The 26,345-nt window shown below is 39.7% G+C and overlaps 1 protein-coding gene across 2 annotated transcripts in view; it reads right to left on the bottom strand.

Moving 5' to 3' along the window:
• HDAC9 (histone deacetylase 9) overlaps nucleotides 1-26,345 on the bottom strand; it is a 906,973-nt gene that overhangs the window by 210,708 nt on the left and 669,920 nt on the right. For both annotated transcript variants that reach the window (XM_012804388.2, XM_003788483.2), the window contains exons 15-16: nucleotides 22,341-22,461; nucleotides 18,236-18,285 (exon numbers count right to left, since the gene is read on the bottom strand). In XM_012804388.2, the coding sequence (XP_012659842.1) occupies nucleotides 18,236-18,285; nucleotides 22,341-22,461 (171 nt within the window). The remainder of the gene's footprint in view (nucleotides 1-18,235; nucleotides 18,286-22,340; nucleotides 22,462-26,345) is intronic.

The raw sequence follows: 26,345 nt of genomic DNA, 5'->3' as shown, positions 1-26,345 counted from the left end.
CCAACCAATTTTTGTTATAAGGAAATGACTGGCATTTCATTAGTAGCTCCAAATATTATGTACTTACGTACAATGTTCAATCTCGAATAGTGACAAAAATTCACTTTGAAAAGAACTGCCAGCCAGCCCAAAAGAAACCTTTGTGCTGAATATGGTTTCTGGCTGGCACTACAGAAGTCTGCTGTCCAGGATAACACAAAGTTTGAAAAGTCTACGACAAGAAAGGCACACAAAAAAGGGGCAGACTTAGAAGGGTTAGATGGGTTGATGGGTGTGGCAGCCACAAAAGCCTAACTTAAGGAGACTTGTCAGGGCAGGGCCCTTGGATGGCAGAACTACTCTAACTCTCTGCAGGGGTCCTCAAACTTTCTAAACAGGGGGCCAGTTCACTGTCCCTCAGACCGTTGGAGGGCCCGACTGCAGGCCCCGGGACAAGTCAGCTGCTAATCAGGACAGGCAGTGAGCCAAAACACCCGGCGGGCCAGAGAAATGTCCTCAGTGGGCCGCATGTGGCCCGTGGGCCGTAGTTTGAGGATGCCTGCCTTAAAGCGTGCTTAGAAAGGATTATAGCTTCTGCCTAAGGATAAGAATAGAATATGGTCTCTCAAATCTAAAAAAAAAAGGGGGGGGGAGTTATTTTACATGTCTCTTGTATTCCATGTTTTGCAATTTGTATTTATTGCACATTATAAAAGTATTGCCGTAGGAATGATAGGAAATAAAACATAAGTGCACAAACCTTGCCCTTTACTACTTGGGTCAAAGAGATAGAAAAGGTGAAGCTAAAGTAAAACTGGAAATATTTTTTAGGAATTTTTGTTCATAAATGTGTCTTACCAAGGCAAGTTGTCTTAAGAGAGAATGACTACAAATAATTTGTCTAAGGGGTACATGAGTAATTTGTACCTGGAGGTATCTATAACACCACAATGTGGAGGAAATTGTTAGGCTGTTAATATGCTTTTGAGCAGAGATTATAAGGAGCCAACCTTTGGACAAAGCCTCCTCTGCTGTATCCTATTCTTTCAGGTGTTAGCCACTGGCAAGGGAATCGTCAACATTTAGTGCAGTAACACCTCATTTATTTTGGTGACCTTTGGGTTAGAGACCTTGACATCCAGCACTTCCACTCACAAAATGTTCAGACGTGGGCAGGTTCATTAACTGATCCAAGCCCTAAGAAAACCAGGGGGAGATACCCCGTCCTCATAGGATTAGCATTAGCATTAAATGAGTCAAAGCTTGAAGTGCATAAAACAGCACAACATAAGGCTGGAAATGCTAAGAGCTTAGTAAACGTTGACTAAGAAAAAAACAAGCTCAGAGTTTTGATCCTAACATTACTTTCTATTTAGCAGCACATCAAAGAACAAAAATCATCTGTGAAAATGCTGGAAGCCAGAAACTACCTCCAATCAGAAAGCTACATTTTTTTTTTTTTTTTTTTTTTAGCAACATATGGATCTAGTTCAACTGGAGTTTCCTGAATGAATGTGGGCCTTTGCAGACTTTTCCAAGCACATCCAGCGTAGCTCAATCATTGGAAGCTGAAACAAAGCTAATGCTCTGAAAAGCTGCACATGATAGGAATTAAGCTACCTGTCCTGACAGTGGATGTGAAGATATTTAAAATGGGAAGGGAATGACTTAGAATAAAAGGAATTTAGCCTAGTTTGTATAACCGAAATGCAGCCGGTCGCTTCCTCGGAAATATTCCCAGAGTTAAACATAATACTATTGTTTCCCGTTAACAAAACTGGTTTCATATGCACTGTGCATGTTTAACGTGGTCCGCTGTCCTTCCTCGGATGCCTTGAACATTTTACCTTGAAAGCTGGAAAATGAAACTCCTCTCCCAATACTAAGCAGTGTAGTAAGCTCTCACTGCTATGCGAGGCTGAGGCTAGGGCCATGGGGCATTTGTGAATAATTGAGTTTAAGCTTAAATAATGATCAGATGCCCCTAGAAACCTACTGACAGACACCAGACTCAACAAAGAAACAGAGGTTTTTCATCACAGTACTGATGCTGTGCCATTTTAGGCATGTTGTATAAAGGAAAATCTGTAAGAAAAATTAAAAATCATTTTAACTTTTGCATTCCATCAGCTCAAGTGTTATTTTTTTTAAAAAAAATGAGTTACCTACAGTGGACCAAATAATTCTATAGAAATTATTTGGCAACTTAAATTATTTTTTTTAATCACTGAGATCAGCTTTGATTTGATTTCTATTTTTTCTGACTATCTTACTCTGTTTTCAGATGTTTATTGCATAAAATGGCAGCTGAAAATGTGAAATTTCATTGTTCATTTTTGGAAGCAGAATAATTATCTTTTCCCACTTAAGGAGCATGTGATACGCTGAACCTTTTCCTACTCTTGATTCTCCACATTTAGGTTTAGAGCTGATGATTCTGGTAGATATTTTGTTTATGGAAATGGTAAAAGAAGGGAAGTTCAGAAAAAATGAGAAAAGCCTAATTCAATAGTAGACTCACTGGAAGAGGTAATAGAGTCACATTTACAGCTCATCGAAAGCAAAAAAAAAAAAAAAGTATCTTTTTGTCACCATCTAAAGAAAGATGTAGGATGGGAGGTTGGGGCACCTATGAAGGAGACATTGATGAGTATTTTAGAAACATTACCTATTTTATTCCTTGTGATAGCCCAAGAAGTGTATTACCAGTCACTTTTAAAAAATAGGAAACTGAGCTGTAATGAGGTCAAGTGACTTGACCACAGTTGCATAGTTGATAAGGCAAAGTGCTGGGATTTCAACAACAGTCAACCCTGAACATTGTTATTGTTGTGGACTGAATTGTGTTTCCCCCAAATTTATATAATGAAGCCCTAACCCCCAACGTGACTGTATTTAGCAAAGGGCCTTTGAAGAGGCAATTAAGGTTAAATGAGATCATGAGTGTGGAGTTGAGATACATATGACTGGAGTCCTTAGGAGAAAGACAGCAGGGAGGTGAACGCTCAAAAAAAAAAATTACGTGAGGACACAATGAGAAGACAGCCGTCTGCACACCAAGGAGGGAGGCCTCAGCAGAAACCAAACCTGTCAACACCTTGATCTCGGACTTCCAGCCTCTATACTGTGAGAAAGAAAAAACACACATTTCTGTTGTTTCAGCCACCTACTCTGTGGCTGTGTTTTTTTCATCATGGCAGCCCTCACTAGACTAATACAAAAGTGCACTGTAAGAAGACATTCTGCAGTGCCTGCTCCAGGGCTGTCCTCTCACTGATGTTCAGGGGAGCTGCTCCGAGTGCTGCCAGTGCAGGCCTGCAGGGGGTTCTCCACCACTCTGTCTTTAAGGTCAGACACATAATAGATGCTTACTAAATTTTGTCAATGTGATGAATTAATGAATGAGAACAAATACATCCTCTAGAGGTATTTTTCTTGATGGAGTTTTACTGCAATATCTGAACTGCAATATCAACATCCCTCCCTATTTAGATCCTGAAACACACACATGAGGAAGCAAGGAGCCCTCTCTTCTTCAGTTAGCCTACACTTAGACTTCAATCTCCCTTGCCAGCATTGTCCCTGCCTTTGGGGCATTACCCTGCAATGGTGCCACTTCACTAAATCACCCTGCAACACATGCCCTGTCCCCAGCACCGGGGACCTCTGTTGTCACAGCTCACCCCCGCCTGCTCAGTAACTATTTGCCCAAAGGAGACAGACTTCCCAAGACTTAAGTCAACCAGATCCCTGGTGATGAGCTAATGGAAGCCTGTTCTCTGATATCTCAAAAAAATAATTTTTTTAAAAAGCTGTTTTAAATTTGGATAAAGTGTTACCACATATGAATGCCACATTTGATCTCCAGAGAAGACAATAAATCACTTTTCATTAATCACCTTAGTCCATAAGCAAAGCAACTGAGGCCCAGAAAAGTTAACCGATTTGTGTGTTTGTGGTCTGGTAGGATCTTGTCACTCAAAACGAGGCCCACGGACGAGCAGCCCTGACACCACCCGAGCACCGTGAGAAACGCTGAACCTCAGCCCACAATCTGTCTGCTGGTTTGGAATCTGCACTTTAGAATTGGAGAAGCACTTTGGGGGCAGTGACAATAGGAAGATTTGAATCCAGATTTTCAAATTTCCACATGTGTTTCATACATGTAGGCTTCAGAAAACAGCATGCTCCCCTCCCTGTAGAGGGCCAGGATTCTCTGATAATATAGCTGGGTGGGTAAGCTGGGAGGGGCCTCAGGACTTTGCAGAAGCTGATACACCAGGTAGTCCATTTACTCTCTGTGGAAGGAGCATACCCGAGGCCACCACACAGCTGCCATTTCTACACACAGCTGCCATCTGCCATGGGTAGCCTACATTACCACATTCGAGCCTGATAGTAATGCAATCAGGGAGGCTTATTTAGCTTGTTTTGTAAATGCAGAAACTGAGGCCCAGAGAAGTGAAATGACAATCAAGAGAGCCTTTGCACTGATAGCTTCTCAGATTAGGGCTGGGCAGAAGATGCCTCCCCTAAACTCATAAAACCCATCAGCAGAAGTGGTGCAGTTAGTTAGGGGTCAACATTTCAGTACTTCCTGAGAGCCCTGTACAATTCAGGTCACTGTCTCTTTTTTCCCCTTGTAGGGTGATGGTCTGAGTCATACTTCTGGGCTAGAACTTTCGGTATTCTGTACTGCATTTGCCTTCAATCAGCTCTGCAGCCTGTAACAACGGTGCTCCCCCTTCCCTATGTGATACGGCAGGCCAGCTCCTTGAATGTGTATATTCATTTCATGTTAGATGTTCTGCTGAAACCCTGAGACTCTTGAAATGGAGCTGGGATGGATTTATGATGACAATGGGTGGGTGAACCCACATGCTTTCTTTCTTTTGTTCAACACCGAGAGGAAGACGTGACTGACAGCCCATTCCCTTGGGATCGCTCCTAGGTTATAATGCCCACACCTTAGCTTCTTTAGTCATGGTGAGATGAAAAAGAAACAGAGCAGCTACACGGAAGACCTTCAGATTCCAAGGAAAACCATGGATATGATGAATGAATACTGTGACTGATATTCCATATGGAAAGAAGGCGAGAACTATTAATGTGGCAGCTGGAGGAGGTGAGGGGCATGCCGTGTGCATTAGTGCTCTACCACAAGCCATCACTCCACTGACCTTGGAAGTGCAGTCTCCAGTCACTCTTCATCTTCATATAAAAACATCCCTTTGCTGTTTACTTGCCAGTAAGGAGAATAAGTAGAGCGATATGTTTGTTCTGGCAAAAGTGCTAAATCTTGAGACTTGAAGGATCCTTACTTAAGATACTGATGGACTCAAGCATTTGCCAAGTAATATATGGATTCCTGTGGGTTATGTGGCCAGTCAAGGAATTTCAGGGTCCCTATTGTTATTATTATTTTATTTCAGTGAACTGCCAGCCATTTTTACCAAGATAGAGGCAAGTTATATCAGCTTGGTGTTTCCCTACCACATCTTTAGGTAACTGAGGTACACACTGTAGCAGGGGCGCTTCTTGATATGCTCACCCTTTTATTCACTGGGCAGTACGTGTTGGAGCCCCATTCCTACAGAGAGCAGCTTAAGCAAATTAACTCTGACTTAGTAGGTGTGGGAAATGAAATTCTCTCTAACTCATCCCACAGTGGTTTGGTCCAAGGGCAGAGATTTTTTCAGTGTTCTAGTTAGGGTTGAAATTCTGTGTAGAGCTGTGTAATTTTTTTACCCAAAATTGATGATGTTTGAGTGGATGGATTTAATACTTCACAGGAATTCCAATAAAAAAGAGAATGCTCTTGGCAAAAAGAAGCAATTGGGCTTTCGTATGGCTGGGACTCTTCTCACTTGGGAAAGGAGTGTTGACAATCATATGAGGTTGAAATTATGGAGAGTTGTGTGTGCACAGTATTGTGGTCAAGAGCATGGGAATCAGGCCATCTCTACACCACTACTAATTGTGTGACTTGAACAAGTTACTCATCTCTCTAAGCCTTAGTTTTATTTTCTGTGGAGTAGGAATCCTTCAGTTACATCTTTGTTTAAGATCCCCTGGGATTATTGTGAGGATTAGAAGAGACGGAGGTGGGTTATCATTGGAAGTTCCCTGTGTAGAATGGCTGTCTCTGCTACGGGGCTGTGAATCATCTTAGTTCTCCAAGAATCAATAGGGTATGTTTTAAATGTAAAGTTGCACCTTAGCCCTGCCAACTGCAGGGATATTTTACTTGAACCATCCCTTTACTTGATAAATAATCCTACCATCAAAGTCAATCCTCTGGACATTATTAGGGTCAAAATTAAGGCTTATTATTTTGCTTGGATGGTTAGAGAAGTGTCTTAAATAACTTAGGAAAAACTTGATTCATCCTATCTAATACTGAGGATACTGAGGATTAGAAGCTGATTGTTCATAGCAAAAGTATTGCTGGAATTCAGACTCCAGTGTTTACGTCTATTCACTATATACATGCAACATATTTTCACAATTTGAAAACTGAGAAATCATCATCCTTTGATTCATGCACTAACTTAAACAGGGTCAATAAACAGTTATCCTGGATCTTGTATCTTACAGCTAGATATAAATCAGGAGGGACCGTCTAGAAACAAGCGAGGCTACAATGTAACAATGTCATTCAAGAAACCACTAAAATACACCTGAAATACACCTGAAAATACTTGGGCAGTGTCATGTAAACATTTCAAGAATTTTTCTCTACACTTGAAAATGGGCCACTGTATCTAATTTTCAGCTGCCTGGTTTAGATAGAAAAACATCTCTGAGTAACATCCGCAGGGACTGGGAACCCCAAAGCACACAATGCTACTAAGATCTAGAACCACCCAGACAGATACTGAACCAGCCCAGGACATGACACTGAACCTCAGATCTCCGCTTGCATGGATAAGTGTGTGCCACCCCTCCCAGGTTCTCCAGACCTCCACAGCCAGATCTTAAAAGAGATGTCAGGACCTCAGGCTGCACCATAAATCAAGCTTGCCACCTCAACTTCTATCACCACACCTCAATCTGGGAGTTAAAAAGAAGATCAGGCGCTCTGTGTGCTCTGCATAGAACAACCCTACCCTTAGTTGTCCACATCTTAACAGGTGGGAATGAGGATGGGTCCTCAGAGCGCTGAGCAGTCCTGGCAAGCCCCCTCCCTATCCTTGAACTTTCAGTCCTGGCAAGCCCCCTCCCTACCCTTGAACTTTCATTGCTTCCCCACTACTTTGCTTTGGATCCTCACTACAAATTTCATTATCTAGATAGTCCTGCTCTTCAAGTCAGTCGTCATAAGAAGTCGGCACTCCCAGGTCACTCCTCACCCACAGAGTCTGATTTCAAAAGACAAATCTTCCCATTAAGCAAGACTCCACATCCCCTTCTTTCTTTCTTTCTTTTCTCTATAACTTTCATCTCTCTCTCTCACACACACACACATACACACACACACATTTATATTCATACGTTTTTGCTTATCTGTTTCCCTCCTAGAATGTAAGCACCCTCAGGATAAATATTTTTCTGTTTTTTTTTAAAGTCATATACACATAGATACATTTATGCATATGTGGGGTACAATGTGTTGATATTTTTATACAATTTGATGTGCTTACATCAAACTAATTAATATGGCTTTTGCCTCATTTACTGGATTATTGTGTCAAGACATTTATGTTCTATACTTGATAGATTTTTGTTCAATACTGTACCTGCAGTCACTGGCACATTATAAACACTCAGTAAATACATGTTGTATAATATTTGCTTTGAATAATACATGAGCAAGTGAATTCTTCCCCCAAGTTACTGTTGCCCCCCCCCAACTGTGACTGTTTTAAGTCCTGAAGCCCAGAGAGCAGTGTGCACCAGTTAGGACTGGGCTCTAAACACCTTTCACATTTGCTGCTATGGAATGGTGGACCCATGCTGGATACTGCAGTTCCTGGCCCTCAGAATGAGAATTTGATGCCTCCATCAAAGAAAGCTGAGGCAGAAAGGCCATCCTGTAGAAACATTTCATTAGAAAAATGAATTTGAATTTTTTTCAACGGAGTCCAGATATTCGAGTGCCCTTCTGTCCATATCCTCAGGAACATGTAAATCTTTCCTATCAGAGCTGACAAATAGGAATTAAAGAAGATCAACATAGAGTCCAAGTGATAAGTTTAATAATACCCATGAGTGGGAATAGAAAAGGGAAAAAACCCAAAATGGTAAGACAAACTACGAGGTTAGCTGTTGCCCCATACTTATTAGCACAAAGGAGGCCTGCAATACATGTTACTTAATAGTGAGTGAATGGATTTAAATCCCCTAAAAAAGAGGCAATAGATTAAGGGGGGAAAGTGATCCACGTGTAGTTAGCAGCAAAGAATTTCACTCTTTGTAGGCCTTGGTTTTTAACTTCTTTGAGTGATTACATTTCAAAATAATACAGAATTATTCTGAGAAGTCTTTAAAGATCAGCAGGAGGATATCTGTGCAGGTATATCTCATTTTGCTGCATTTCACAGACACCGTGCTTTTTAGATATTAGAAGTCTTTTCCCCACAGCAAGTACTCACTTCCTGTCTATCACATTTTAGTAGTATTTTGTAGCATTTCAAAATTTTAAATTGTTATTATATCTGATATAGTCATTCATGCTCAGAGATATTTGATTTAACAGAGTTATTGTTTGGGGGCACTGTGAACCGTGCCTATGTCCACAGTGACTTAATTGACAGTGTTGTGTGTGTCCTGATGTCTCCCTGGGCCAGCCATCCCCTTGTTTCTGCCCCTCTCCTGTGTCCTCTCTATTCCTCAAGACACAAGAATATTAAAATTGGGCCAATTAATAACCCCACAAGAGCCTCTAAGTGTTCAAGGGCCAGGAAGAGTCCAACATCACATTTTAGATCAAAAGCTAAATATTGCTTAAGCTTGGTGGGGAAGGCCTATCCAAAGCTGTGGCAGTCTGCAAGCTGGGCCTGTCTCAAACAGCCAAGCTATAAATGCAAAGAAAAAGTTCCTGAAAGAAACAAAAAGCGCTACTCCAGTAAACCCATAAATGATAAAGCAAAACAGAGTGATGACTGATATGGAGAAAGTTTTAGCGGTATGGATAGAAAACCAAACCAGCCACAACATTCCCTTAAGCCAAAGCCTAATCCAGATCAAGGCCCTCAACACAGAGGCAAAACCCTGCAGCAGCCGTAAGCAGCCGTAACTTGCTGAGGGCTCAGATGAGTGTCAGCACTTTTTCGCCATAAAGTATTTTTAAATTAAGATATGCACATTTTTAAAAATATAATAGTGCACACTTAATAGACTACAGTATCCTAGAAACATAACTTTTATAATATTGGGAACCCAAAAACTTCGTGTGACTTGCTTTATTGCAGTAGTCACTTTATGGCAGGGGTCTGGAACTAAATCTGCAATATCTTCAAGACGTGTCTGTGTGTATCTGTAGTAAATACCAATTAGAGACAAAGGAAATCATAATATTTAGGATATAGCAGAGTAAATTAACTAAATAATTCCAGATATATAGAATTCTCAAATATTAATATATTATGAATAGACCTCTAGTAGTCTTCTTAGTCTTCATAAAATGAATGACTCAATGAATCCTTTGTTGCTAAGTGAATCATTCCTTGGTTATTCAATGCCTTTATTTTATTTGTTATAGTATAATAATAATGACACTCCTGCTATAGGAGCCAGAAGCTGTGGGTTCTTCCTCAACTTTGGAATCATTAAATCCTAGCGACTCCACTGTGAACTGCCTACTTATGGCTCAAGCATTCCCTAGCCGAATGAATTGTTAGTTTTGAATTTGACAAAAAGCATTGTTTTATATTAGTGAAAACTTAGAAGTTATGCTTTACCAAATTTTTGGTTAAAATACTTCAAAAAGACAAGTCCAGGATGACATATCAGTAGTATGTACTGGATATCAGTTTGTTCCAGGGATGAAGCTCTGGATCTGGATCTATTCAGGGCAGAATTGTGACAAACAAATGCCGCTTTTTATCATCAGAATAAGAAACTGAGGTGGGCCTAGATTCAGCGGCTGTTGAAAATTCCCTTTTATCAAGGCAGTGTCATTTCCTTTGCCCACTCTAAATTTTTATTTGACTTAAAACCTTCTATCACCTTGACAGTCTGTAGTGTCAATTAGTAGATGATCATATATTCAAATTTAGTGAAGTATGTTTTAATTTCTCAATTTTTATTTCTTAGAGCCATATATCTTCAATTATATAGAGGCTTAAAGTTATCAAATCCATTTACCTTCAGCAACCACAAAATCTAAGTCTCAATTTCTTCTTGTCTTAATATTTTATAAACAAGGCACATGGGTAAACAGAGAAAGATATTATAGAAGAGAAAAAAATATGGAAAAAGAAAATCCAGGAATTGATACGTTTTCTTCCTCCCTCCATTGACATTAGTTTGGTCGGTTAGCATAGTTACTTATATATATAAGAATATATATATATGTGTGTATGTATAATATATATGTATATTTTTTTAACAGAGTCTCACTTTGTCACCCTTGGTAGAGTGCCATGTTGTCATAGCTCACAGCAACCTCAAACTCTTGGGCTCAAGTGATCCGCTTGCAGTTTTGCATTTTTTTTTTGTTTGTTTTTTGCAGTTTTTGGCTGGGGCTGGGTTTGAACCCACCACCTCCAGCATATGGAGCCAGCGTCCCACTCCTTTGAGCCACAGGTGCCACCCCGCAGTTTTGCATTTTTATAGAGACTAGATCTCACTGTTGCTTAAGTTGGTCTCAAACTTGTGAGCTCAAGTGATCTACCCGTCTCGGCCTCCCAGAGTGCTAGGAATGCAGGCATGAGCCACCGCCCGGCTCTCTCTATTTTTATAAATAGGTGTTCTGATTTCAAGAATTTTTTTTTAAGTGTAAAACTTTGATGAAGTTATTTTTCAGCCAATTCATTTTGACAACAAAGTTTAAAAATTTTGAAATATTTGTTTTCTTTAAATAATTAAATAAATTATTATTATTTTAAAATGCATCTTGTTGTGCTTAGCCATGATATCTAAACAGTTGAAAAGATTTAATGGCAGATGAGATGCTACAACTGAATTAAGAGGAAGTTAAGAGTTTCATTTCTAATTTTCCTCTTTCCTGCAATGGACATCAGATGGTTGCTATTTCTATAAAATTTCACATATTGCAGTAAACACAGAGTAATATATATATATATACACATATATGTATGTATCTCTGTAGGAAGTGTTGTCTATATCTCTGTAATTATTATCAAGAATACCCAATTAACATAATCTATACAATACTGGAAACCTCCTTTATCCTTTAGAAGGAATTCCTTGACTTGTATAATATTTTATACTAAATTTTCTGAGTCTGAAGCAACATACTTGGTTGTGGAATCCACAGCTTAAAACAAAATTCTCTGTTTCATGAAGGCAGCTTATCAATTTTACTTTTTCCAAGAGCTGTGGGATGCTCCTGCTGGTATCATTTGCATCAACTTCAAAACTAATGAAAATCCAAATTCACGTAGGAAGGAGAGATGGGGAAAAGAGAGATTCCAAATCGAGGTGGATCCTCTTATTTTGCTGAAGTGGAGAGAACCATGATGCATCTTTGACAGCAGCAGTAGGGGAAATGAAGAACTGACCGCCAGCCCGCTGAACGTTAACCGGGGAAATGAACGGCATCCCGCTCACCGCAGGTGCGTGCAGACGCACCCCCTCCTCGTCCGCCCACATAACAACAGGCACTGCGCCTGCCCAGGGTATGGGGCGGGAATGACACAGAAAGACAGAGGCTCCTCAGTCAATAGTAAAACCCCAGGATCATCCAATGTTTGGGCACAAACATTAGGTATTTTTTTCTCTTCTTTTTAGAGGGAAGGAAAAAAAATGTTCTGTTGGCAACAGGTTGGTACAATTGTCAAAAACAGGGCATGTCAGCTTAGCCTAAATAGTCAATGCCTGGCCCTGCCCTCACTCATACCAGCCCCCTCAACACACAACTCACACAGACACATTTGTTACCAACTAGCTCCTGACTGTGTAAACCCCACACTCCTTTTCTTTATTTTCTGTTTTGAAAGCTTCCTCTGTGTTTGCGAGCGTGGCACGAACTGGCCCCAGTGATAGGCCCTAAGCAATTCACAGCACCGATCTTGTCACATCTTTGCATTCTACACCTGGCCTGGTGACCCGCAACAAGCCTTATCTTACTTTTCCTGCCCTACACTCCTCATCTTGATACAGAACAGGAGGCGTCACAGCCGGCTCAGCCGAGCCGGGCGGGAGGACCCGCCGCCTCCACCTTTGCGGTGTTGGTGCGGGGGCAGTGGAACCAGCCGGCTGGAGAATAGGAAAGGGGGGCGGGGAGCCTCCCTCCCCCACCGGAGGCTCCAGTAGCCAATAGGACAGGACAACTGCTGGGGAGACACGGGCACCTTGGTGTCTCCTTCCCTTTACATTTACGACTAAAAACGGATCCATTTCTTATGCCCAGGTTAATTTCATGTCAGTTTCCTAGGCCTCAATTCCGTGAATGGACCGTGTCCATTCCTTAATACGTTCATTCACCTTCCCCCAGCGGACGGAACTATGTCCATTCATTAATCCATTCATTCACCTTCCCCCAGAGGACAGAACTGCATCTATTCATTTCCTGACCTCAACCCATGCACCTATATATACCGCTAAACTGAGAGAGACGGAGAAAGAAAAACGGAGAAAGTTTTTCTCTCCTGACTAGGGTTTTCTCTCCCTACCAGGAACTTTAGTGTTTTTGTATTCTTTTCTGTAACTAAATTCTGTCTTGCCACTGATCTGTCGTCTGCGGATTTATTCTTCAAATCACCGAGACCAAGAACCTGAAAGTCCCTGAAAGTCCGGTATCAATCTGATGGCATATATTATGCTTTCTAAAATATTGGTGTGGTTTCAAAGAGATCACCCTAAATCACAGCGGTAAAATACATCGTTAACCAAACCTTTGTGTCCCATTGAATGTAACTGTATATCCACAGGTTCATTCATAAAATAAAAGTTGTCCCACGGCATTCCAAAGGAAGGGAAATATTAGAGCAGCCCTTTGCCACTGGGAGTGCTACTGGTAGTGGGAAGAAAAAACGTGAAAGACCAATGTGGTGTAATAATGAGAAGAAAAAACATGAAGGTAGAAATGTGGTGCAGATGATGGAATTTTCTCCCCAATATACAGAGAGTTTCAAAAAAATGTATACACAGTTTAAGAAAGGGAAACATTGTATAGAGTCACGTTTGACTTCCACAATGGTAAAATATATAAGATACAATATACAAAATAACATATGTTGTTGGTATATCTTGAGCATTACAATTTAATACAGATTTTTCTTTTCTTAAAATGCATTACACTTTGGCACCCTCTGTATACTATATGTGAGCATACATAAATAATATTTGTTGTGTGTGTATATATACACACATACAGTAAGTTTATAGAACAAAAGGGAAAGCTCACATTTTAATTCTGACAGAATGAAATAAAATTTAGGAATTTTCATCTAGGGACAGGTGTGGTGGCTCATGCCTGTAATCCTAGCATTCTGGGAGGCCGGTGGATCAGTTAAGCTCAAGAGTTTGAAACCAACCTGAGCAAGAGCAAGACCTGGCCTCTAAAAACAGCCCAGTGGTGTGGTGTGGCAAGTGCCTTTAGTCCCAGCTACTTGGGAGGCTGAGGCAAGAGGATAGCTTGAGCCCAAGATTTTGAGGTGATGCCATGGCACTCTATTCAGGACAGAGACTCTCTCTGTATGTCTCTCTCTCTCTCTCTCTCACATACACACACACACACACACACACACACACACACACACAAAGACATTTCTCTAAACCTGCCTCCTGCATGGTAAGTATGGTTAGGATACAACTGAGAAAAGGCCTGCAGAAAGCCTCAGAACAATTGACGTGGGCCTTAAATTACATCCCTTCACAATTGCCTAACCCTTTCCCTATCTCCCTTTTCCCAAATCAGAGAAACAACATTCCTGATGTCTGATCTAAGTGTAATCAAGTAAAATACGGACAGAGTAAAAGGTCGTAAAGAAAGGCTGGCATTGAGTTCACAGACTGAATTGCTGCTAGAGAAGGTGCCCTGGTTCAACCTCCTAGAGCCTCATGTTTGGAATATCTTCGGCCAGTTAGGTGAACCCATAATCTGCCCCGGCTCTGCAATTGCTCACCCCTCCCCAGGAATGAGCTTCCACCACGGCTTCTCCTCTTCCCATCAAGGGTCTGACACTGTTCGTTGACCACCTTTAATTTTTTGCCTTTTGGCACTGGGAGCTTGTCTGTTGTAGGATAAAAGTGGAATTCTCTGCTGTCTGCAGGGCTTCCCCCAGGGAACAGAGCATGAAACTCAAACTTATATAAAATCATATCCTGTTTGCAAACATCATATTCCCTTTGCTTCTCACTGATCTGGTCCCGTAAACCCCAGCACAGCTTGAGAGCCCATTCCTCATCTAAACAAATGCCATAAGGCCCTTTATACTTTTACAACCATGTCAGAAAATAATATTGCCTGCCAATAGTGATGTGATTGGAGTTGCCTCCTCCGAGCCATAAAAGAAGCGCAGAGTCTGTTATCAATTTCTCTAAGTGTATCAGGGGAATTATGGGTCGATTCAGTTCCAAGTTATAAATGACAACTCAAAAGCCGCAGAAGTGTTTGAAGCTGGGAGCTGATGACGACATTATCATAAAAGCCCGCTCGTCCTTGCTTTTGTGGGTTTTTTTGTGGCCTATCAAGTGAAGAGGGGAAAATAAGGCTGAGAAATGACTTCAAGATTTCTTCACACGGCAGCAGGTCAGATGGCCAGGAAAATGATCACTATTTTTAGTGATATACCCGGAGGAGTAAAAACTAAAGTGGTCCTGCACTAGCTGTCTTTGCAGAGTTCCTCAATTATCTTTTTCACTATGCAATGAGCAAGTCCTCAGATTTGTTCAAATGTTCATTTCAACTGGTGCATTTTCTTGGAATGCAATCACAGAGTCATCAGAAATGAGTCAGGCCATAGTAACTAACCAAAATGAGAAGCAAACACCAAGGTCTTTGGAAACCTTGAGATTTTTCACTCAAAATGCAATTCTGGAGAGCACATTTTAAAGCGCCTTAAATACCATTCACCCTTGAGCTGCTTGACCCAACATTACAATTTCAGGTGGGAAATTAATAAGAATTAGAGATTTTTTTTCCATAATCCCCCAAGTAGTCTCCTCAAAAGCCAATTTATCCATCGACATTAAGTAACAATATATTAAAACCAGGTAGAATGAAGTTACAAACTAGAAGGAACTGGAGTTTAACAACTGGGGGGTCACTGAGTGTTTTAGAATTGAAACCAATGGGTCCACCTTACATCATCTAAGCTGTAACTGTGTGTAAGGCAAAAGCCATTTCAGTACTTGTTAAGCTCTCTGGGGACCCACTTGTTGGCAAGATGGGCTACTCTAAGTTCAGACTTGGTGTCTTTATATAGTTAATATTCTTGGGATTGTCTTGGAAGTGAAAACTTAAGCTTGTTCAAATCTAGAGAACCCACATTTTCTCCTAGGACTTGTATCAAAATCAAAGATGTGAAGGGACAATATGGCTCTCAAATGGCTGAGAAAACAATTTAACACATTTAATTGAAAACAAAAAGAAGGGCAGCGCCTGTGGCTCAAAGGAGTAGGGCTCTAGCCCCATATGCTGAAGGTGGCAGGCTCAAGCCCTGGTCAAAAAAAAAAAAAAAGAAAGAAAGAAAAACATTGAGTCAAATGAGTTCTCAGAGCCTCAGCAAGTCCACAAGCACCTGGACCTACATAGCACCTCCAGAAGACACACAGGCCATCGACACAGAGCCTCTCTCCAGCCTTCTCCAGCTCTGATGAAGTCAAACTCATCCACGTCTCCTCCTCCCACTCTGCCTGCCCACAATAGGCTTACCCACTACCACCACTGCCCCCATCCCAGTCTGGTCAGTATCTGGAAACACTAAGGACTTATTTTATGACCTGCAGTGAGCTTTATATTGGACATACAGGCCAGAAGCAGCAGTAAACATTCATTCAATGGTCATTTTTACGAGTTTACTAAAATATCTCTGGTGAAGAATCAGAAGTTACTTTAGTATAGGTTTAGAAGATTTGAGGACAGATACTTTATGTTCAAGGGATGTGATTTAGAGGCACATCCCAGGTCAGATTTGGAGATGAGTCCTAGGCAGCTGTTCTCAGTTTGGCTCTGAGTCATGAATTAAATGAATGGAGGCTCCTCGACTTACAGTGGAGTCATGTCCGATAAGCCCATTGTAAATTGAAAATATCGTAAGTTGAAAATGCATTTAAGACATCTAACCTATTGAACATCGTAGCTTTGCTAAGTCTGCCTTAAACTTCTCAGAACATTTACATTAGGCTACAGTTCGGCAAAGCCATGTAACCCAAAACCTATGTTTAATAAGTGTTGAATACTCCATGTAATTTATTAAATATTGCTCTGAAAATGAAAAAAAAAACCAGAATGGTTGTATAGGTACCTGAAGTATGATTTTTACTGAATGTGTATCACTTTTATACCATCATTAAGGGGTAAAAATTAAGTCAAACATCGTAAGTTGGGGACCACCTGTACTTGTAAATGAGTGGGGCTGAATGACCACCACACTTAAACTAGCTTTGATGTCCTCTCCATCACTGCTCCCATTAAGTAGTCATTTGCTTTGTTTCATTCTTTGCCTAATTTGCAGGTAAACTGCTAGTCTCATAAAATAGCCACTTGGGATGTTAGAAAATAAGCACCGAAGCCAATTAAACCTGTTTTAAAAGTAACCATGTTCTCTGCTTTCTAGGATGGTTTTGCAAGCTGCTCTGGCTGCACAGGAGATTTGCTAAAAAATCGGTAAGCATTAAGGTTGGGGTGATGACTATCCTGTGAACAAGACAAAAAGCACAAGTGATTGGTGAGTTGCGACAAAGAGGGCCACATCACATCAACCACACTGGCACTGCTGGGCTCTGGCGGTGTGAGAGGAGGCTGCAGCCGGTTTGTCAAGGATGCAAGCGTGGATGGCGCCGCGCTCTTGGAACTCTTTCACGTGATTGTGGACATTAACCCCACGTTCAGCTTTGTCCCTTTTACTATATTGACTTCAAGAAAATCACTTCTCTGAGCCTTCAGAAATGGTGTAGCGATAACGACTATTTTACAAGGTTGTTCTGAACGCTGGTAAATGGGAAGCTCGAAGAGATACAAATGGTTGTAGTTACCATTGTATTTACAGAGGGGGCAGAATCACAGGTAAAGGAACCAAAAGATACCCCTCACAAAATCAGGCATCCCTGTAATAATAGAATGAACTGAAAATACATACCTATACATACAGGGATTTCTCTGCATAAGTTATAGCAAAAAATTGTGTAAAACGTCATATGCACATAACTTGTTCTGTTTCATCCATATCTGGGAATCCTAATTGACTTAAGTATTTTAGTCCTTAGAAACTTCACTTAAAATTATGCCGTCCTAACTAAACTTACCAGTTAGTTCTGTAGGGTGGCTGGTAAGGGTTAAATTGAAATAGATGCAGGTTATAGACTATGTTCTAATCATCTACAAAAATGTAGGCATTTTTCTTCATATTTTGCTGGATTCCAACAAATTTGTTCTTGGAACGTGGTATGAATGTTGTGGGTCAAAAGGTTGCATTAATTATTGAAAACAAAGATGGCCCTAGGGGATTCACAAACAAAATGCCCCATGATGCAAAGCAAAGTTTTGTCAAGTTTATGCCATTTTCACCAGGAATATAATGTACATGTGTACTCAGAGTGATTCTATTGAAAACTGAATTCTGCTACAGAACTGTGTTAAACCCTCTCGTGTTGCCTTTTCTTCAGCTATACAAAAGTCTAGCCAAGCTGGCTTTGTGAGAGTCTGACCTGAGCAGTCACACAAGAACGTAGTTACAAAGGTCTTGCTCCTGGTTTAACTCTAAATCTCCTCCAGCTCCAAATTCTTAACAATAACAAGGGGCTCTGCGTTTCCATTTGCTAAGGCCCTGCAAATTATACAGTCTGTTCTGGAGTCTAGTACAACCCTGACGGAGAAACAGACCTGACATAGCTGAACAGCTAGATCAAAGAAGTTTTAAAATAAGTTTCTGTTATTTTAAAGAAGTAAACAACTCATACTTACCCCAAGTCCCCCACAAGGTAATGAGGAAAAAAACTTTTGAGAGTCACCACCTAATAGTAAGAAGACAGGAAAAAAACATATGAATTGGGAATAAAAATATAGTTTTTAAAAAGTTTTGGTGTTTATTAACACATAATATTATATCAGATGGTATTTATCACTTGAGTCAAGGAAATTCATAACATTTTAGACCAATTATTCTATAGAGGTAATTTTCAGAATACCATGATTCTGTCTACGTGTATACATAGGTAAGAACTCAAAGCAGACCAATACCACATACAAATATTCTCACATGTTGAGTTTATTTCTCCCCAGGAATAAACACATGCCCCTGAGATTTGATTCATGACACTTTAAAAAATTGTCCTACACATCTGTACTATATACTATTATAATTTTTAAAATTTATGACTTATGGACAGTAACTCACCTATTCACTAAATATGTTCCTCCAGTGGGATATTTTGAGCCACAACATTTATGACGTCATGCCCTGTCATTTTTTAATATTTCCAATATTAAAATATCTTCTCTTTTTTTTTTTTTTTTTTGAGACAGAGCCTCAAGCTGTCCCCCTGGGTAGAGTGCCGTGGCTTCACTGCTCTCAGCAACCTCCAACTCCTGGACTCAAGCGAGTCTCCTGCCTCAGCCTCCCAAGTAGCTGGGACCACAGGCGCCCACCATAACGCCCAGCTATTTTTTGGTTGCAGCCATCATTGTTGTTTGGCGGGCCCGGGCTGCATTCGAACCCGCTACCTTAGATGTATGTGGCTGGCGCCTTAGTCGCTTGAACCATAGGCGCCAAGCCAAAATATCTTCTCAAATGTATAGACTTTTTTTTTTTTGTAGTTTTTGGCTAGGGCTGGGTTTGAACCTGCTACCTCCAGTATATGGGGCCGGTCCCCTACTCCTTGAGCCACAGGTGCCACCCAATATAGACTTATTCTTAATTTCTATTTCAGACATAGCTAAGTATACTTAGCTGTAAGTAGCTACACCTACTAAAAGATACAGCTAAGTCCAAGTACATCAAAAACCTCTCCAACATCTACAGTTTTATGAACAAGACACTTTTAGGAAAGAATTGTTAAGAAAGCATTACTAAGACATTATTGAGAAAGAACAATCCCATTTGGGGCCCTATATCATATCAATATACATTTTTAAACCTTTGAAAATATATGACAAAATCCTAATTGCAGTTATCTCTTGGAACTGATATTTTATGGAACTTTTGGTAATTATTTTGTTTACTGGGAGGCGGAGGCAGGAGACTTGCTTGAGCCCAGGAGTTGGAGGTTGCTGTGAGCTGTGACTCTACAGCACTCTACCAAGGGCAATAATGTGAGACTCTGTCTCTAAAAAAATAAATAAATTAAATTAAATTAAATTAAATTAAAATATACATATATAGCGTAGAACCTTAAATATATTTTAATGTCTGAACTGTTTATTCATAGCCAATTAAAAGGGATAAATATACTATTATAGTATAATAAAAATAATTTTTAAAGTAATCAAAAAATATTAAACACTAAGAGAATTAGGAATACAAAGATATCCTGCTTAGAAAAATTTTCTACACAATACAAAAAAGGCAAATGAATTTAAATTTAGCAGTATGCAATAAACTTTTCTCACTGAATTGACTGGATTTACTTTTTAATTATATTATACTGCCTCATCAGTGGACTGAAATCTGGCCAGCTATAAGAATATGGAAACTAGTAATAATAACGACAGGAATATTAATGCTAAGGAAAACCTCGTACCAGAAATAATTGGAGAGAGTGTTTTTAAAGTGTCACCTTACAGGGTCTAGAGTATTTAAAGAGATAAATGATGCCCATTCTTAAATCTAATTATTTTATAATCTGTAGATGTCTTTGAGGACACAAAGACTGGTCAGTCTGGTCACACTGCTCCTTTATGCAAACCCTTCCTCTTAACTCTAGAACGTAACTAATAAGAAGAGTAGCAGCATCGATTTAACTCAGAAAAGACACCCATGTCTGTGTTGGGAAGAATTGTGGGAGGAAATGAGATGTATGGGAATGAATAAAGAGAGAAAATATCTGATAATTATAAATTTCTACACATTCACACATGGCAGCTGTAGCCAGGACTGATAGAAGTAAGTAAAGCCACAAGAATCCAAATTTCACAAAGAGAGAAGGTATGAAAAATTAACCATTTGAAAGAATGAGATTACTCCCTTGGGACTGGGATTGAAGAAAACAGCTAACTTTCTGGATACACAAGAGGAATTGGCATAGTTTGGACGGGTCATCCAAGTTGAAGTGAGTGTACGGCCTCAAAGCCTGACCCGATGCAACACCCCTGTTTACCCTCATTCAATATTGAGATTACAGAACTGACCCCTGAGAGTTGCCTGTGAGACTCCAGATGTGTATGGAACACTCACTTTAAAGTCATCAATTGGAGGAATATTAAATTTAAAACTAGAGATAAATGGGCAATTTATGTTGATATTCACAATTTGACTAATCCCAGTCTATTCCAGTAAAGTATGAAGGTTTAGACTTAATATTGCCTAGTTTGATTTACACTTTGGTATTTTAGTTTTTTTAAAAATAGGGAAGATTTTCTACTTGTTTGCTCTCAACTAAACTAAAAAACAATCACAGCTCCTATATTTAAATGTTTGAGTATCTTGAAAAAAAAAAAAACCCAAAACATTAAAATGTCTGATTTACTTCATCTTTGTAGTTATTCGGGTAGGATTATTAATTCATGTTAAAGTAAGAATGTTTCTTGCACAGTATCCACCACAAAAATAAATACTTCATGTGAAGTATCTGCATGCACAGAAACTGGTTCCTTTAACAGACAGAAGTGAAAAAACATACAGAGTATGTTTAGACTAATCTCTCTGCATTTTTATCACTACAGTACTTTAATTCTACCACATGTACTATATAAACTGCTTTTCATCACTAAATCTCAGAAAGATGCCTTCTAAAAATTGAGTAGTCTTGTGTCCCCCTTCCTGCCCTGTTACACATGCGTGCAGGTTCACACACACTCACCCACATGCCTGTACTCTATAAATTTAGGGACGCCTGCCACTCGTATTAAAAAAGCAGATTGAAACTGTCAATGGATCCTAATTAATTCCCTATGTAATTATTTTTCAAGATACTTATCTACTACATGTCATACATTTTCTTTGGAATTTTTTAGGACTAGTTAACATAAAACCATTTTGAGATTACGCTGAATTTGGTGAAAAGGTCCAATAATTTGGAACTGATGTGATAGACTGATTTGAAAAAAAATTCTATTGTTGGCACCAATGGAATGCTATGTATTGTTACTTGACTATACATGATCATTAGTAAAAGAAAATAATTGCTTCAGCTAAAAGGTTTTAGCACTGATGTTTCTAAAAATCTGCTGTTTCTATCACTCATGTAAATTTTATAGGAAGCTTTTCAACATATGTTTATTTCAAACTCCACTGATAAAAATTTTTAAAAATCCTACATTAATAAAAATTGATGTTTATTAGTTTTTGATTTCTGCCATTTACTATACTAGTTAATGCCACTGGTAAAGCATATATTGAAAAGACTATTTTAAGATTTTAAATTAAATCCTACTATAAATTAAATCCAACTATGCTGGGCATAGTAATAAGGAATTTTCACTTAAAATAAGTTGTAATATTCCCTTTGTCTGCTAAGTTTATAAAAGAAAGAACTGAGAGACGAAACAGACAAGAAAGGTGAAGGTAAATTTGCATTAAAAATGTGAAAATATTTTCTTCTTTTAGTTTAAAAACACAAGGAATCGAGCTCAGCCATATATTTATTCTTATATGCAAAACGCATTTAGAAATGCATTTCAAATAAAGGTAAATCTTAAAGTAAACCTCAGGGAACATAGTGTCATTTTCTAAGGCAGGATTTCCTTGATCTACGTTGGCGTCTATTGTAAACGACTCGTTCCACAGAGCAACGCTGTTGGAAAAACTGATTTTTTGTCACACTGCTTGCCAAGTATTTTCAACTGACACCAGCATTGACTAATGATAGTGCTGGAATGTGCTGTTCTCAGAGGAATGGAAGGCGGTACAGACCTAGGAGTATCCTGGGGTCCAGCTTCTGTCCGTCCAGGGGGTTGGTGCCATACAACAGTGAGTGATGTTCAGAATGAACAAGCTGTATTTCCTCCAGGCTGGCTTTTCGACCTTGAATTCGCTGAAAGAAAACAGCAGAAGCCTACAGTTCTCCACTGACAACATTTAGAAGAAAATGAGACCCCGAGACACATTTACAATGATTAATTATGAGCTGAGTTTCATCACGCAGGAATGTGACATTGATTTGCTTTAGTAAAGTACCACAGTAATATTTGAAAAATGAGTTGTGTGCAAGGTTCAGATCCAATGGATTGCTGATACCTAAAGGGGCAATTGACAAAAGGCTTATTCTTCTTTGTCATTAAAAAAAACCCAAAAACCTGTAACAAAGAAATTAATAGTTAATTCTTTTGTCAAAGTATCAGTTTAAACACAAATAGGGGCTACTATTTAACTATGACGTAAATTTATTACGAATTTATTTTACAATTACGCAAAGAATTTAGAAGACATTTTTTGCTCTTTCCTAAAGGACATAAGTAAATACTACTACGTTTAATGTATTTGATGATCATGACTACGCTCATCACTTCTCGTGTGCACCTCACAGTACTGTGAGTCTCCGGGGTCCTCAGCTGCCTTCTATGGGACGGATGACCATTCAGGATTTGTTTACCAACAGTTTGTGGTGAGGCTGGGCATAAATATTCCAAGTAAATAGTTAGAAATGTTATGGCAACTTGACAGTATTTTTATGACTTTTGAATCTAATATTATTTTACAATCCTGTATGTCTTCAATTTTTATTTCACTTTTGTAGTATTTCATTTTGAAAGTATTTTATAATACTGTGACAGACTGGAAATTAAACAAAAACAAAGCCTGCGGTTTCACCAGAGGTAGTGGAGATGCTCTAGCCCAGTGGTTCTCAACCCTCCTAATGCTGCGAGCCTTTAACACAGTTCCTCATGTTGTGGTGATGAAAACAATTTTATGGTTGGGGGTCATCACAACATGAGGAACTGTATTAAAGGGTCACAGCATTAGGAAGGTTGAGAACCACTGCTCTAGACACACGGGAGGGGGCTTTACTCCGTCTAACAAAGATTAATCCTTCTCCATAGACAAATATGAACATTAAGCCAAACCTCCACTAGCCAATATGTAAAGTGTTCTTCCTGGTCACATTTCTCAATCCTCACATCTGTGAGCCCAATAACCATCTCAACATCGTGGCAGTATATGATGAGGTTAATCAAGCTTAACTATTGGACCATGCTGTGCTTCCTAAAATGATAGAGACAGTATTAGCATTTCACTTAAACATATACTAATACAAGGCAGTTGTAAGGCAATATTTAGGTACACAATTACAGGGAAATTCAAGGAGAATCTGTTCAGGGAATGCCATCTCTTATACTTCTAACCATGGAACCACCAGTTGACTTAGACACTTCAGGTAACTCTATCTCCCTCAGAACCAGGACAATCCCATATTCGACCTCCCTAGTTCAAGGTAATGTGGCCACTGCCAGAATCTTTGAAGAAGTCAGGCTGGGAAAGCTTTGATATACAGACATTTCCTCAGCACTTACTGGGCAGGAGGCAGAGCTGTGCTGGACTTTGAAAATAAATGACCAGGTCATAGTGAGTGAGAAGCAGGGGAAGACTCCAGGGAAGGGAGGGATGAAAGTGGAATCGGCTGCACTCTGCCTGGACGTGTAGAACAAACAAATATTTTAAGGGATTTTCTTTTCATAGGATTGAAACGCCCTGTTTTTGACACTAGCATTCAGCATTGTGGAACTCAATTTACATTTCAAGAAAAGTAAAGATATGCTTTCAAGAAAATATTCTAGGTTGGGTGCAGTGGCTCATGGCTATAACCCTAGCACTCTGGGAGGCTGAAGCAGTGGATTGCTTGAGCTCAGAAGTTTGAGACCAGCCTGAGCAAGAGTGAAATGAAATCCTGTCTCTACCAAAAAAAAAAAAAAAATCTAGCTGGGTGTTGTGAACACCTGTAGTCCCAGCTACTTGGGAGGCTGGAGCAGGAAGACCACTTGAGCCCACGAGTTTGAGGCTGATGAGAGCTGTGACACCACAGCACTCGGCCCAGGGTGCAGAATGAGACTCTGTCTCAAAAAAATATATATTATTATAGAAGGTGGATAAGAATCCTAATGTTGGAGACTAAGGCAAATTTATTGGCCTCCAGTCACTCATCTTTCTGATTAATAAACATCTTTTTGAACTAGGCAGCTTGCTGGTAAACATTAAATATGAAAAAGTATATGGAAGTCCAGAGCAATTGAAGACGCAGAATGACAAGAGACAAAATGAGCAAGAGAAAGTTCAAAATCAACATTAAAAGGAAACACATTAACTGTGAGACTTCAGCGGGTGGAAAATCCCCCAAGATAAACAGTGGTAAGTCCACAGTTTGAGTCATCTAAAATTGGACTGAGTAGGGCACTGGAAACAGACTGTGGCGACCAATCCTCTCCTCTGGCAGAATGAACACCGTGAAATGACAGGGCTCCCCGTTCCCATTTCTACGGGTTTAGGAAATATCATTTATGCCGATACAATGAAATACCAGTATCTTAAAATGTTGTCAGTGATCTACTAACAGACAGACCCATGTTTTGACTATGATCTTCAAACTTCAATGTTTCCCCCTTTCTCTTTTTCTATAAAGATTTTCTTCTGGGTGGCACCTGTGGCTCAAAGGAGTAGAATGCCAACCCCATATGCCGGAGATGGTAGGTTCAAAACCCAGCCCAGGCCAAAAACTGCTAAAAAAACAAAAAAGATTTTTTTCAGTTCTAAGCTTATTCATTCATTTTTTTGCTTCTGGCATAATATTAAATACTAATAATAAATTTACCTTTACATTTCCATACACTAGTCATGTAAATTTATATACTGTGCTCTCCAGGCTTGTCCCAACTCCCTTTCTTATTTCCCCTTAATTCCACTAGTGTTCCAGCTGAATGCTCCAACCCATGGGGACAATAAGCTGCTAACCAGAGTCCCTATGATTGACAGCTGCTCAAATGCTGGTCAATCACATAGGACGCCTGGAGAATCTCAGTCATCCCTGGGATAAGATCAGTGAACCAGAGGAAGGACAGAGCATCTGGCCCGGCTACCCAGCATTTACTACTTCTTAGCGCCGTCCCTCCTGGTTTCTCCTCTAGGCCCCAACCACATTATTAAAACATGCCACCATTCATAAAAACTTGTCACTTGGATGTCTCCTTTTTTTTCTTTTCCCCCTTCTTCCTTTTGAATCTAAGCAAGTTTTTCACATTGGCTCTTCTTATTACTATAACAAATATTTCTTTCAAAATAATTACACTAAATAGAAAGAAGGACTCATTCTTGGCAATCACCTTGTGCTTCTTCGGTTGCTAGAGAACGAGCTCCGTAAACACAGTGCACTGTGTTTCTACAGAGAGACAGCAGTGAAAACCAGTTCAGCATAAGAAAGGCTTCTACCTGCAGATAGGATCTGGGAAAAGCCTGTGGGGAGATCTGCACCTCACAGAGACACTGCCATGGAAATTTGACCAAACTAAAACTCCTGAAATAGCAACAGCGTTCTTTATTTCTTCCCACGTAGGATTTTGTGGAGATCTGTTTGGCTTCACTTTATCAGCTCCCTCAAATTTCTCGCATTCAACTTTTCCTCTCATAATGAGAGCTCCCATAGTTTCTATTTTTTGGTATCGTCATCAGTAATTTATTTGTTTAGCTTTAAATATAGATATTGTCATTTAATCCCTTCCCATATTTTCTATTTCCTGTGTAACCTTTATCCCTTCGTTTCTCTCTCAAGTTGTTCTCTTGAGTCAAAGGTCAACAGCATAATAAGTCAAAAAATGGGATAAAGTTCTCTGATAATCTTAACGTAGGGAGATAGTGATTTCCGTTCTCAGAGATACTGGGTCTGGATCATGTCTGTGGAAAGTCATCTATGATACTCTGACCAAAAAGAGT

The sequence above is a fragment of the Otolemur garnettii genome, unplaced genomic scaffold, assembly GCF_000181295.1.
Source record: "Otolemur garnettii isolate 467f Iridium unplaced genomic scaffold, OtoGar3 scaffold00028, whole genome shotgun sequence".
Lineage (NCBI taxonomy): Eukaryota > Metazoa > Chordata > Mammalia > Primates > Galagidae > Otolemur > Otolemur garnettii.
This window is presented reverse-complemented; position numbering and strand designations above follow the sequence as displayed.